General features: G+C 40.7%; 1 protein-coding gene across 1 annotated transcript in view; it reads right to left on the minus strand.

The window, feature by feature from the left end:
* Nucleotides 1–5820: 5820 nt before the first annotated feature.
* LOC113017307 (NACHT, LRR and PYD domains-containing protein 12-like) overlaps nucleotides 5821–15564 on the minus strand; it is a 113765-nt gene continuing 104021 nt past the window's right edge. The window contains exons 8-12 of the mRNA XM_026160472.1: nucleotides 12138–12311; nucleotides 11751–11924; nucleotides 11397–11570; nucleotides 6057–6080; nucleotides 5821–5824 (exon numbers count right to left, since the gene is read on the minus strand). Coding sequence (XP_026016257.1) covers nucleotides 5821–5824; nucleotides 6057–6080; nucleotides 11397–11570; nucleotides 11751–11924; nucleotides 12138–12311 — 550 coding nt within the window. The remainder of the gene's footprint in view (nucleotides 5825–6056; nucleotides 6081–11396; nucleotides 11571–11750; nucleotides 11925–12137; nucleotides 12312–15564) is intronic.

Below are 15564 nucleotides of genomic sequence, written 5' to 3' on the forward strand. Positions count from 1 at the left end.
CGCACCGTAATTTGTGGCTCCATGTTTTTATTTGCATCACTGCGTTTGCATTGCAGCAAACATGAACATTACATATATTTCAATATAATGTAAAAGCAGTCAAAACAACTAACATCAGAAACAGCTGATGTTATTTGTTATATGTCACGGTGTCATTTCCGCTTCTTTCTCCTGTAACAACAGCCCGGCGCCGTGAGCAGTCGCCTTTTTTGCGCTCGCTATCCCTGCACTTTCTACCATCTGCAAACGCCACGGTGTTCGTGTCGTCATGAAAGACATGAACATCGAGCGTAAAAACAAAGGAGACTGCTACCGGCTTTTTATCTGCCGATCGCCGTGCTACGGTTGCAAGAAAAAGAAGCAGAAATGACGTTCTCTACGCGTTGAGACGTTCCCCGTCCGTCGGCTAAACGCTTGATTGAAACTTCAATGCGACAGTGACACCAAGTAGAATTATAAATGTCACATAGCCCCAAACATGTCTTTTTCAAAGCCTGCGGTGAAGAGAAAGGTTGGTGATGAGCACCGACAATTTCAGGAAAAGTGGGAAATGCAATATTTCTTTGTTGAGCACAGGGGCACCCCGACCTGTCTTATTTGCACAGAGAAAGTTGCGCTGCACAAGGAATACAATTTGAAACGTCATTACACAACTAGACATGCTGAGCTGGATGCAAAATACCAGGGAGACGAGAGAGCGAACCGGGTTGCCAGTCTTAAAACAGATCTACTGAGGCAGCAAGATTTCTCCAAGAAAGCAACCAAAGAGAATAATGCAGCAGTCGGAGCCACGTGGTTAGTGAGATGATTGCTAAAGCAGGGAAGCCATTCACAGAAGGTGCATTTGTCTAAAAGTGCATATTGCAGGCTGCAAATATAGTCTGTCCGGGAAAGAAAGGTCAGTTTAGCAACATCAGCCTTTCTGCCAACACCGCAGCAGATCGCATTTCTGACCTGTCAAGTGACATTTATGACCAACTGTGTGAGAAAGCCAAATGTTTCAGTGTATACTCAGTCGCTCTTGATGAGACCACAGACATCACCGACACTGCCCAGCTCCCAATGTATGTCCGTGGTGTTGATGACAGTTTTGAAGTGATGGAGGAGCTGCTCACAGTAATTCCAATGCATGGCCAGACCACCGCTCAGCAGATATTTACAAGCTGTGTGATGCCATTGAGAATGTTGGTTTGCCATGGAAGAGGTTTGTTGGAATAACAACAGATGGAGCGCCATCAATGACAGGGAGGAAACATGGACTGGTGGCACAAAACAAACTGGAAGAGGAAGGCGTGGAGGAGGCCATTGCTCTGCACTGCATCATCCATCAGCAGGTCCTTTGCAGCAAATGCCTGAAGTTTGACAATGTGATGTCTATTGTTGTGAAATGCATCAACCAAATCAGATCCAGGGGCTTAAAGCACCGAAGGTTCTGTGCTTTTTTAGAGGAAATGGAGTCAGAATATGGGGATGTGCTCGACTTCACTGAGGTACGTTGGCTCAGCAGGGGAAATGTATTAAAGAGACTTTTTGAGTTGAGAGCAGAAGTGAAGCCTTCATGGAGAAGGATGGAGTTAGTGTTCCTGTGCTAACTGATCCCAAATGGCTCATGGACTCAGCTTTTCTTGTTGATATGACACATGAGCTTAATGTACTGAACAAGACGTTACAAGGCCAGGGGCAACTTGTCAGTGCTGCCTATGACAACGTGAGAGCATTCTCCACAAAACTGGCGCTCTGGAAAGCTCAGCTCTCTCAGACAAACCTTTGCCATTTCCCAGCATGCAAGGCACTCGTGGATGCAGGCACACCATTCAGTGCTGACGAGTATGTTGATGTCATTTTGAGGCTACAGGAGGAATTTGATCACAGATTTGCTGACTTCAAGACACACAGAGCCACCTTTCACATTTTTGCGGACCCCTTCTCCTTTGATGTGCAAGATGCCCCTTCTGTGCTTCAAATGGAGCTCATTGAGCTGCAGTGCAACTCTGAACTCAAAGCAAAGTTCAGGGAGGTGAGTGGAAAAGCAGACAAGCTTGGACAATTTTTGAGAGACTTGAGCCCTAGTTTCCCTCGGCTTTCCCGAATGTTCAAGCGGACCATGTGCCTTTTTGGTAGCACATACTTGTGCCAAAAGCTCTTCTCCACTTTGAACTTCAATAAGTCCAAGTACAGGTCCAGACTTACGGATGATCATCTTCAAGACATACTGAGGGTCGCAACTGCTTCCTCCCTCAGGCCAAATCTGGCTCGGCTATGCGAGAGGAAACGCTGCCAGGTCTCTAGCAGCAAGGAGTAGGCAAGAGAAGCCATGTTCAGAAGAACAGTTCATTTTCTACAGTGTTCCATTCATGTTCAGAAGAAGGTTATAGAACTGTTAATACAGACATTTCAATCTAAATACAGCAGATATAGAAGACTGAAAGAAACACACAAGTTCACTGACTAAAAATATCTTATTATTATTTTATTTATGTATTACAGATTGATTTATTTTCTTATTAATTCTTAATTTGTTTATTCATTTTTCATATTTTGTGTTAAAAAATAAAAATAAAGAGATTTGAGAAGATTGGAATTTTTTAACCATGCCTTTCTTGTGGAAAACCTAATGCGGCCCAGCCTCACCCAGACTCTGCCTGCAGCGGCCCCCAGCTAAATTGAGTTTGAGACCCCTGTCCTACACCATAAATCAGTAAGAGAGGGTACGACCTCTCTCATGGCCCCAAGTGGTGTGTGCATGCCAGAGCACTCTGGAAGGCACACAGAGTCTTTACAGACTACTCAGGATCAAACCTCTATCATTATGCAATCGATTATACAACTCTAAGCATATATGAGTAAATATTTCTAAGCATAAATGACAATCAACAATATAAACCTTACAGCTGGTTTTAATAACAGAATTCATTTGTTTCTCAAACGAGAAAGAGCTATCGAGAAACACTCCTAAATCTTTAGTTCTTAACTTTTCCAGTGGGCCAAGGTCAACATTATCTGCTAATGCTAAATAGGCTGCCGTTATTAACTAATGCTAATTTGACATGAATTAGCATTATGCACTAATGCTAACACTTACTTTTTTTAAAAATGTGAGTAGCTAATGCTAACACTATTTCCCTTAACTTTATAACAATGTGAACGGCTAATGCTAACACTCTTTTTCCTAGCATTATAACATCTGAGCTGCTAATGCTAAGTAGGCTGCCATTAGCACCTACGTCTAATTTAAGGCAAATACGCATTAGAACCTAATGCTCATATCGTTTTCCTTTGCTTTATAACAATGTGAGCAGCTACTGCTAAATAGCATTAGCTAATAACAGCAGTCTAATTTAATGCAAGTTAGCCTCATTTGCATTACAACGATGTGAGGAGTTAACGCTAAGTATGCTGCCATTAGTGGCTAATTCTAATTAGGGGTGAATAAATATTACCAGCTAATGCTAATATCGTATTCTCTTCCCTTTTAACAATGTGAGCAGCTAGTGCTAGGTAGGCTGATGCTAGCAGCTAATGCTAAAGCTAATTTAATGTGAATTAGCATCACATTAGTGAGGAGTTAATGCTAAGTAGACTGCCATTAGCAGGTAATGCTAATTTTAGGTGAATAGGAATTGGCAGATAATGCTAATACCATATTTTCTTGCTTTATAACAATGTGACCAGCTAATGCTATGTAGGTTGCCGTTATTAGCTAATACTAATTTGAGGTGAATTAGCATTATCCCCTTATGCTAACAATGTTTTTTCTTACTTTTTAACAATACAAGTAGCTAATGTGAACACTTTTTTTTTTATTGAATTCTAATTTTTCCCTTGCGATGTGAAGAGTTAATGCTAAATAGGATGCCATTAGTGGCTAATTCTAATTTTAGATGAGAAAGCATTAGAAGCTAATGCTAATACCATATTTTCTTGCTTTATATCAATATTAGTAGGTAATGCTAAGTACGTAGCCATTATTAGCTAATGCTAATTTAGGTGAATTAGCATTATCCACTAATGCTAACACTGTTTTTGCCAACTCTTTTCCCTTGCATTATAACAATATGAGCAGCTAATGCTAAGAAGGCTGCCATTATTAGGTAATGCTAATTATTATGTGTGTTAGCATTATCCGCTGCTGCTAGCAATGTTTTATCTTACCTTTTAACAATATCAGCAGCTAATGCTAACACTACTTTAATTTCAGTTAAACCTACTTAGCATTAATTAACTTCATTTAGCATTAAGAAGTTTTTGCTATAGGCTACCATTAGTGGCTAATGCTAATTTTAGGTAAATAGAAATTGGCAGCTAATGCTAATACCATATTTTCTTGCCTTATAACAATGTGACCAGCTAATGCTAAGCAGGTGCCATTATTAGCTAATACTAATTTGAGATGAATTAGCATTATCCGCTTATGCTAACAATGTTTTTTCTTACTTTTTAACAATACGCCATTAGTGGCTAATTCTAATTTTAGATGAAAAAGGATTAACAGCTAATGCTCATACTGTTTGCTTTGTAAGAATGACAGCAGCTAATGATATGAAGTCTACCGTTATTAACTAATGCTAATTTGATGAGAATTAGCATTATCCGATAATGGTAACTCTTTTCCCCTGCATTATAACAATGTCAGGAGTTAATGCTAAGTAGACTGCCATTAGGGGCTAACTCTAATTAGGGGTGAATAATTATTAGCAGCTAATACTAATACCGTTTTCTCTTTTTCCTTATAACAACTTGAGCAGCTAATGCTAATTTGATGCGAATTAGCATTATATTAGTGAGCAGTTAATGCTAAGTAGGCTGCCATTATTAACTAATACTACGTTGACGTGAATTAGCATTATGCGCTACTGCTAATACTGTTTTCTCTTACTTATTAAAAATGATAGTAGCTAATACTAATACTCTTTTCCGTTGGGTAACAACAAAGTGAGGAATTAATGCTAAGTTGGCTGCTTTTAGCGGCTTATTCTAATTAGGGGTGAATAATTATTAGCAGCAAATGCTAATACCGTTTTCTCTTTCCTTATAACAATATGAGCAGTTAATGCTAATTTGATGTAAATTAGCATTATATTAGTGAGGAGTTAATGCTAAGTAGGCTGCCATTAGCAGCTAAAGGTAATTTGAGGTGAATAAGCACTAGTAGCTAATGCCAATACCCTTTTCTCTTGTGTTATAATGATGTGAAACGTTAATATTGTTCTCAAACAACAGAATGAGAATGAAATATTGATTCTAACAGGGCCCATAAACAGCATTAGCTTAGCAGCATTAGCTTATCAGAGTCTCCATCATGGTCACACAAATCCTTAGCGGAGCAAAGTGGCCTACTTAGCAATAGCTGCTGTAGAAAGCAAAGGGAAAACAGTATTAGCATTAGCTGCTAAATGTGCACTTGAGAACAAATCTATTGTGAATTCAGCCGTGAATGTAGTGTTTCCAGTAAGCTTCCATTTCCAAATGTTAGCTGCTCCTGTCTGCCTCTTTGTCACACACACAGACTGAAATGATTCACAGCCTTGTTTCATCCTTCTGTCAGTGTCACTGACTGTCACTGTGACTGTGGACATACAGCATGGGAAACACACACATGGCTGATACTTGTATCTAAAGTTACAAAATGTTGTCTCTGTCCAAATATTACCTAACTGTAAGTCTACTTTTAATGAAACTCTCAACATGACTTATCAGTTATCATTAATGTTCCTGCAAACAGACTCCTTGAAGACCCCCTACATAAATATCCATGTACTATCCAGCTAGACTAGTGTGTCTGTCCCTGAAAATATTCCTGCATGTGTGATTGTTCATGTCTCATCTGCAGGAAACAAACAGGAAGTGAGTGAAAGACACAGGAAATGATTCCAGCTCTTCCTCCTATATCAGACATTCTCTCCATACCTGAGAGTGTCCAGTCTCCAGCCTGGATCCTTCAGTCCAGCCGACAGAAGCTTCATTCCTGAGGACCTGGATGATTGTAGCTCAGGTCCAGCTCTCTCAGATGGGAGGGGTTGGAGGTCAGAGCTGAGGCCAGAGAAGTACAGCCTTCCTCTGTGATCAGACAGCCTGACAGACTGCAGACACACAAAACAACAATCCATCTGTTATCCATCTCTATAGCAGCATAACTAAGTGATGGTTCAGGGTCACCTGATCCAGCTCTAACTATAAGTTTTATCAAAAAGGAAAGTTTGAAGCTGATCGTCAAAGTAGAGAGGGTGTCTGTCTCCTGAACTCAAACTGGGAGCTGCTTCCACACCCAGTCCAACATAGCCAGGCTTTCTTTGCTGCTTTGACAAAACCTCAAATCCCAGTCAGAGATGGTGAGCATCATCACAGTGATGATCATTTCTCTGTTAACCCAGGCTTTCTGCTTCAGGATCTGTGCACGCTCACAGAACAAGGAGACCTTTAAACATCATTTCACTAAATGGATGGACTGAGCTCAGCCTACAGATGAACTGGATAAATAAAGATTTGACCTCAGTGTGCTCAGTGTTCCTGTCTATTCCTAACATATTCCTAACATGATAGCTGCACTTTAGAGCTCTAAAACTGGAACTGACACATATTTAAACTCCACATGTTACTCAGTACATTCAGTTCTGACACTCGCCCACAGTCCAACAAAGGAAACATGGAGATCACATCAGTTTGTCACCAAAGTCTAATTATTCCAGAGGGCAGTGTTGATACAACTAAAGTTATTTTTAAGCAAAGTTGAGTTTTTTATTGTCGCAGTACTTCATGTCTGAAGTATCACTTAAATGCATTACACGCTGTTGATGGCAGCAAACAAACCACCCAAACAAACAGAGGTGGGAGGCTTGGGCAGACTACGTAGGATCAGCTTGTGGGAGGAGTCAGGATAAAACCAAAGAAAGACAAGCTAACAAACACCACAGTGAAGTGAGTAGCTACAAACTGCAGGCCGATTAGTGTTGTTGAAGAAGTCGGTCTGAGGAACGTTCTTAGGATCAACAAATGACGGCATGTATGAGCCTCCCTCAAGACGCACCATCACAAGAAGAACACATGAGCTGTAGAAAAAGGAGAGACTATGAAAGCCACGGCGTTACAACGTGCACCAGCTGTTGGTCTCTCTGGAGACTACTGGGCGTGGCTGGGTAACCATGGTTACTTGGGAGTTACAGTACATGATATTAATGAAGAGTGGGAGCTGCGTTCTATAGCAAACAATTTGTTATGAGGTAATCAGCTGATCTTAGTTTAACCGGAAGCCCTTCACAATAATTGCAATGCCTTTATTTTGTACAACTACCATCAGTTCGTCTGTACTGATGGTAACTTAAAGTCACACTAATGTCGTTTAGTTTCTATAGTTTATGTAGTGGAAGTATACTACAGTACCCTGATCACTGATAGGACAGATTTATGTAGATATACACCTTTGTGTTTAACATTACTGCATTATAGTACTGTGATCTTTGTCCTTATATATGGCTATATTAGCTATACTGATGTACGTACATATAACTGGATATGTAACTTATCTATTCATCTTATTTGTCATGTATTTGTATTGTGTACTTCCTTTTTGTAAGAAACCACACACATGATCACAGCCGCAAGAATCAATCAGTGAAAGAATAAAGTGTCTCAAACCAAACCTTAAGCTCTTTATTCCACATGCTGGGATCATTTGGCCTTCAGTGGTGTTCTGGCTGACACACCGGAGTGACCAGAGTGCTAAAGAGTGAATCGGACACACCAGTGTCATCTCTGATATCTCCACTACATTTAATCGTCCTTCAGCTTGTGGCTGCCGTTAGCTGGTCTGCTAGTTAGCTGATTTGCTATTTAGCCGGTGTGCTAGTTAGCTGGTGTGCTAGTTAGCCGGTTCGCTAGTCAGCTGGTGTGCTGACCAGCGAACCAGTAGGTTACAAGATGAGCTTGTCTGTCTGATGAGCCAGCTCTCTCTGTCTTGGTCATTTTGTCCTTGGGCAAAACCTAACCTACCACTACAACTGTAGCTTACCTCCACCAGTGTGTGAATGTGAGAGTGAATGAATACAGGGAGTGCAGAATTATTAGGCAAATGAGTATTTTGTCCACATCATCCTCTTCATGCATGTTGTCTTACTCCAAGCTGTATAGGCTCGAAAGCCTACTACCAATTAAGCATATTAGGTGATGTGCATCTCTGTAATGAGAAGGGGTGTGGTCTAATGACATCAACACCCTATATCAGGTGTGCATAATTATTAGGTAACGTCCTTTCCTTTGGCAAAATGGGTCAAAAGAAGGACTTGACAGGCTCAGAAAAGTCAAAAATAGTGAGATATCTTGCAGAGGGATGCAGCAGTCTCAAAATTGCAAAGCTTCTGAAGCGTGATCATCGAACAATCAAGCGTTTCATTCAAAATAGTCAACAGGGTCGCAAGAAGCGTGTGGAAAAACCAAGGCACAAAATAACTGCCCATGAACTGAGAAAAGTCAAGCGTGCAGCTGCCAAGATGCCACTTGCCACCAGTTTGGCCATATTTTGGAGCTGCAACATCACTGGAGTGCCCAAAAGCACAAGGTGTGCAATACTCAGAGACATGGCCAAGGTAAGAAAGGCTGAAAGACGACCACCACTGAACAAGACACACAAGCTGAAACGTCAAGACTGGGCCAAGAAATATCTCAAGACTGGTTTTTCTAAGGTTTTATGGACTGATGAAATGAGAGTGAGTCTTGATGGGCCAGATGGATGGGCCCGTGGCTGGATTGGTAAAGGGCAGAGAGCTCCAGTCCCACTCAGACGCCAGCAAGGTGGAGGTGGAGTACTGGTTTGGGCTGGTATCATCAAAGATGAGCTTGTGGGGCCTTTTCGGGTTGAGGATGGAGTCAAGCTCAACTCCCAGTCCTACTGCCAGTTTCTGGAAGACACCTTCTTCAAGCAGTGGTACAGGAAGAAGTCTGCATCCTTCAAGAAAAACATGATTTTCATGCAGGACAATGCTCCATCACACGCGTCCAAGTACTCCACAGCGTGGCTGGCAAGAAAGGGTATAAAAGAAGAAAAACTAATGACATGGCCTCCTTGTTCACCTGATCTGAACCCCATTGAGAACCTGTGGTCCATCATCAAATGTGAGATTTACAAGGAGGGAAAACAGTACACCTCTCTGAACAGTGTCTGGGAGGCTGTGGTTGCTGCTGCACGCAATGTTGATGGTGAACAGATCAAAACACTGACAGAATCCATGGATGGCAGGCTTTTGAGTGTCCTTGCAAAGAAAGGTGGCTATATTGGTCGCTGATTTGTTTTTGTTTTGTTTTTGAATGTCAGAAATGTATATTTGTGAATGTGGAGATGTTATATTGGTGTCACTGGTAAAAAGAAATAATTGAAATGGGTATATATTTGTTTTTTGTTAAGTTGCCTAATAATTCTGCACAGTAATAGTCACCTGCACACACAGATATCCCCCTAAAATAGCTAAAACTAAAAACAAACTAAAAACTACTTCCAAAAACATTCAGCTTTGATATTAATGAGTTTTTTGGGTTCATTGAGAACATGGTTGTTGTTCAATAATAAAATTATTCCTCAAAAATACAACTTGCCTAATAATTCTGCACTCCCTGTAGTGGGATTGTAAAGGGTCTTTGAGGGTCTCGAAAAGCGCTATATAAATGCAATCCATTATTATTATTAAGAGCATCTTTAGGCCTGACTGTGCTCATCCTTCCTCCAACCTCTCCTTACCAAAGATAACAACTACATCAGTATTAGCTCAATAACAATTTCTGCAATTCAATTGTGGACATTCATTTTTAAACCTTGTGTAAAACGATAAAACCTCAAAGTCTGAGCATTATTCTTTGTGCAAACAGCTCTTGCAGGTTCCCCCGGACTTAGGTTATTTTTATTATTTAATTACTTTCCTTTAAGCAGCTGTTCAGGCTACTAAACTCATCCCAGAAATAACAAGTGACACCATTAATAGTAGAGGTGGGAATCACCATACAACTCGCGATACGATATTATCACAATACTTAACGCACGATACGATATTATTGCGATTTTTTAAAATATTTTGCGATATTTAAATTCTGCACATAAAGGTAAACTTTATCAATATTCATTTTATCTAATATCAAAGTCTCACACTCAGTCTTTCTCTCATTTCAGTCAGTTTTATTGTTGACAAACTGAACGGTTTGTATTACAGTCTAGTCCAACTTAACTGAATGCAACCATCTGGTACAATTATAGCTATTCTGAACTATGCAATTTATGAAAACTATGCAGCCCCTTCAGCAACTGAAGAATTTGAAAGTAAATTTAAAAAAATATATAATTTTACATTAAATAAAAAAGTTTCAAACTTAATTAAAATTAAACATGTCTTAAATTAAAATAAGTAAACTGTCATGTTTATTGCTGCCAAAAAAAAAGTTAAACACATTTGGACAGTGAAGGAATGTCAGGATTGTTGCTCAGAAAAAGGATCAACATGCTCTGAAGTCAACATGCTCTGACTCCAGAGCATGTTGACTTCAGAGAAAAAATTGTTTGTAACAAAATATCGATTTCTGCTGTCCCTGTATCGATACATTATTAGCAAACAAAATATCACGATACTACACAGTATCGATTTTTTCCCCCACCCCTAATTAATAGTGGAGCTAACTTTAACAGGTGAAACTGATTTGACCTATAAGGCTACTGCAGTTACTTCTTATCAGGTTTAGTAGGGAAGACATCTGGATGAGGTAGTTAGTAGTATGTAGTTAGTACCGGGCGACTCCCCTCCCCCACATCGGCACCAGAACCCTGTATTATCTACAGGGTAAGACTGCCTGTTTTATCAAACTATGGCCATTACTACTGTGATCATTTGCAGCCCAGTGTGCCGCTCTCTCTGCTGGGATGAACCACTGGAGCTCACCCAGTCATCCCTTTCTTTCTCTCAAGAAGAAGTGAAATAAATATATTTATTATGTTACGAGTCTAATATTCTTTAAATCAAACTGTAATGAATAAATCAAGCAAGAAGATTTGGTGGCTCCACGTGTTGTAGAAGAAAAGATAAACATCTCATTTTGAGAAATCAGCCTTTAAAATTAAGTACTGTGAATAAAAAACAAACAGCGAGCCAATCAGCAGTCGCCAATATCCTCCTAATTTCATTCACAAAGAAATCAAATATATATATTATGGGCCCAAAGGAGCCTAAATCTTTAAATTAGGCAGTACATGAAGTATTTTTTTAAATAAACAAAGACATGACTATAACAACTTTTAGTAATTCAGAGTCCAATTATCCACTCAAATGTGAATAAAAGTTCACTTGACAGCTGTAAAAGTTACCTGTTTATACAATAATATAAATCACATTTCAAATGATCATCTGTGGAAAAGTTTGAATCCTGACCTGAGAGTTTCCACTGCACACTGTGAACTCTTTAGTCCAGCGGACAGAAGCTTCACTCCTGAATCCTGCAGGTCAGAGTTACTCAGGTCCAGCTCTCTCAGACTGGAGGACTGGGAGCTGAGGACTGAGGACAGAGCTTCACAGCTTCTCTCTGACAGGTTACAGCCACTCAGTCTGAAAAATAAAAGACAATCTATACAACAAATACTCATGTTGAGTTTGTTAATACATTTCACAACATTAAATCTTGACTTTCTATTTTTAGAGGAAACATAAACATACTAAGAAACAACATCATATGTATGAACTTAAATAATTGAATAATTCTAACAACAAACTGTTTTCTGATCTGACCTCAGAGTATTCAGTTTACAGTTTAAACGTTGTAGTCCAGCAGACAGAAGCTTCACTCCTGAATCCTGCAGCTTTCTGATACTCAGGTCCAGCTCTGTCAGACTAGAGGACTGCGAGCTGAGAACTGAGGACAGAGCTTCACAGTTTTCCTCTGAGAGTTCACAGATGTTAAGTCTGAAGATAAAAACATGAATAAAGATTGTTGTTAAAGTGTAATCAGGGTGCAATAGCTTATTGTCTTGTGCTGAGCAGGTTAGTAAAACTTCACTTTAACTTTGAAATGAATAAAAATGCTATGAAACAAGGATAACTGGATAAAGACATAAACAAAACCAAACATCAAACATATAAACAAACAGAACTAAACAGAATACAAATTGATCTGACCTCAGAATATTCAGTTTGGCGTGTGGACTCTCCACTGCAGCAGACAGAAGCTTTACTGCTGAAGCTTTCAGGCTGTTGGTACTCAGGTCCAGCTCTCTCAGACTACAGGACTGGGAGCTGACCACTGACAACAAATTTTCACAGCCTTCCTCTGAGATGTTACAGCTGCTCAGTCTGGGAGAGAAAGGGAAAAAACAAAACAAAACAAAAAATATATGTGATCAAATGAAATTTGTTTATATGTTGAACCCTTTTTTTTTAAATTTATTTAAACCTATGAGACTATGAGTGCTACCAGTCCAGTGCACATGATTGGTACCTTGATGGTACCTTGCTCAGGGGTACCACAAGGTAACTATTCGGTGGATTCGACCCCTGACCTTATGATCATGGGGCGACCACTCTGCCTACTGAGCTAATAATTCTGTGTACACTGTCATACAATATTAACTAAAACAATTATTTTAGAAAATCTTACTAATTCAATAATCATGCTCATTACCTGTGTATTGTGAGTAACACTGGATTTTAAACACTAGCTGTATAAAACTCCTCCTGTTAAAGGTGTGTATAAAGGAGATGAGCTGAAATGCAGACTTCATGGAGAATGTTTGCTGTCAGGATATATCAAAGACAAAGCAGAGATCCATCCAGTCTCTTCCACTAAGCCCACAGAGGGAAAGACAACCACTCTCACTCACACCTGCATGAAGTTTAGATCACCAGGTAATCTAACTGCATGTCTGTGGACAGTGGGAAGAAACTGTAGAGGACCCAGAGTGAACCCACTGTAATTCTGTGATAACACTGGTTATGGAAGCCTTACAGTTACATATGGTTACTGACAAGAAACACGACCTTAGAGGCAATTTCAGTAATGAAGACCGAGTTTCTCCCTCCATACAGGATGAAAACATGACAGCACAGCAGAGATTTATATTTAAAAAGGGAGGGTGTGCACTGAAAGTGAGATACAAACTTGAACTTAAATTATGAACATCAGAAAAAGATGTAGGTGAAGTCTGGCAGGTGAAGTTTGTGCTTTAGAATAAAACAACCAAACTCCTGGAGTTGGAGACAAGTGAACAAGCTGAGGATAATAAACCTGTCAGAGGGGCTGAAGCATCAGAGCTCATGTTCTTATAGGCTGGGTCTGGATTGTCCTTTGATAAGAGTTACAGAACAAAGTGTGTTTTAGAAATGCTGGAGTGAAACATTAAAACTACCATATATTTACCGAGTGACTGATGATCATTTAATTTACTATTTTAAAAAAATGTTACAGTGCTCTTTGAACTCAGCATTTCTGATTTATTTCCCATGATTTTAACAATGAAGCGATGACAACATGTTTACTCACAGAGCTTTGTTGGAGGCTTTGACCACTGGCAGCATTCTCAGAAGAGCCTCCTCTGAAGCAGAGTATTTCTTGAAGTCAAACTCATCCAGATCTTCTTCTGATGACAGTAAGATGAAGGTCAGAGCTGAGCACTGAGCAGGAGACAGTTTACCTGTGGAGAGACTTCCTGAAGTCCTGTATTGTTGGATCTCCTCCACTAGAGAACGATCATTCAGTTCATTCAGACAGTGGATCAGATTGATGCTTTTCTCTGCAGACAGATTCTTACTGAGCTTCTCCTTGATGTACTGGACTGTTTCCTGATTGGTCAGTGAGCTACTTCCTGTCTGTGTCATCAGGGCTCGTAGGAGAGTCTGATTGGTCTGCAGGGAAAGACCCAGGAGGAAGCGGAGGAACAAGTCCAGGTGTCCATTTGGACTCTGTAAGGCCTTGTTCACAGCACTCTGGTAGAAGTGTTTCTTTGCAGATTCTCCTGTTTCAGACTTCTGGGAGGTTGTTTGTTGTTGTTCCAGCAGATTGAGTCCAGAGTTGCTGAAGGTCAGATGGACATGAAGAGCAGCCAGAAACTCCTGAACACTCAGATGGATGAAGCAGAACACCTTGTCCTGGTACAGTCCTCTCTCCTCTTTAAAGATCTGTGTGAACACTCCTGAGTACACTGAGGCTGCTCTGATATCGATGCCACACTCTGTCAGGTCTGATTCATAGAAGATCAGGTTTCCTTTCTGCAGCTGATCAAAAGCCAGTTTTCCCAGTGACTCCATCATCGTCCTGCTCTCTGGACTCCAGTGTGGATCTGTCTCAGCTCCTCCATCATACTTGACCTTCTTCACTTTGGCCTGAACCACCAGGAAGTGGATGTACATCTCAGTCAGGGTCTTGGGCAGCTGTCCTCCCTCTCTGGTTTCCAGCACATCCTCCAGAACTGTAGCAGTGATCCAGCAGAAGACTGGGATGTGACACATGATGTGGAGGCTTCGTGATGTCTTGATGTGGGAGATGATCCTGCTGGCCTGCTCCTCATCTCTGAATCTCTTCCTGAAGTACTCCTCCTTCTGTGGGTCAGTGAACCCTCTGACCTCTGTCACCATGCCAACACAGTCAGGAGGGATCTGATTGGCTGCTGCAGGTCGTGTGGTTATCCAGAGGCGAGCAGAGGGAAGCAGTTTCCCCCTGATGAGGTTTATCAGCAGCACATCCACTGAGGTGGACTTTCTAGGGTCAGTTAGGATTGTAGTTTTGTGGAAGTCCAGAGGAAGTCGACACTCATCCAGACCATCAAAGATGAACACAACCTGGAAGTCTTCAAAGCTGCAGATTCCTGCTTCTTTGGTTTCAGTAAAGAAGTGATGAACAAGTCCCACCAAGCTGAACTTTTCCTCTTTCAGCACATTCAGCTCTCTGAAAGTGAATGGAAATATGAACTGGATGTCCTGGTTGGCTTTGTCTTCAGCCCAGTCCAGGCTGTATTTCTGTGTTAAGACTGTTTTCCCAATGCCAGCCACTCCCTTTGTCAGCACTGATCTGATTGGTTCATCTCTTCCAGGTGAGGCTTTAAAGATGTCTTCTTGTCTGATGGTTGTTTCTGGTCTGTCTGGTTTCCTGGATGCTGTTTCAATCTGTCTGACCTCATGTTCATCATTGACCTCTGCAGTCCCTCCCTCTGTGATGTAGAGCTCTGTGTAGATCTGATTCAGGAGGGTTGGGTTTCCTGCTTTAGCGATGCCCTCAAACACACACTGGAACTTCTTCTTCAGCTTAGACTTAAGGTTACGATGACAAACTGCAGCTTGAAGCTCTGAATGAGAAGAAAAATAAACACTCAATTCCAAAAAGAACTCATCTTTAAAACATGTTGCTCCATCTTCCATCTCTGGAAAATGTTCATTTATCCAGCAGCTTAAATCTTTAGATAAATCCTCTTACGTCTCTGCAGACGGTCAGCCAGCTCCTCCTGCTTCATTCTCCTCAGGAAGTCCACTGTGATCTTCACAAATGCCTCTCTGCTGCTGCTCCTCTGACTCTCTAAGCATTCTGGGTAACCTGGACTCAGAACCTTCTGGATCT

The sequence above is a fragment of the Astatotilapia calliptera genome, unplaced genomic scaffold, assembly GCF_900246225.1.
Source record: "Astatotilapia calliptera unplaced genomic scaffold, fAstCal1.2 U_scaffold_10, whole genome shotgun sequence".
Classification (NCBI taxonomy): Eukaryota; Metazoa; Chordata; class Actinopteri; order Cichliformes; family Cichlidae; genus Astatotilapia; species Astatotilapia calliptera.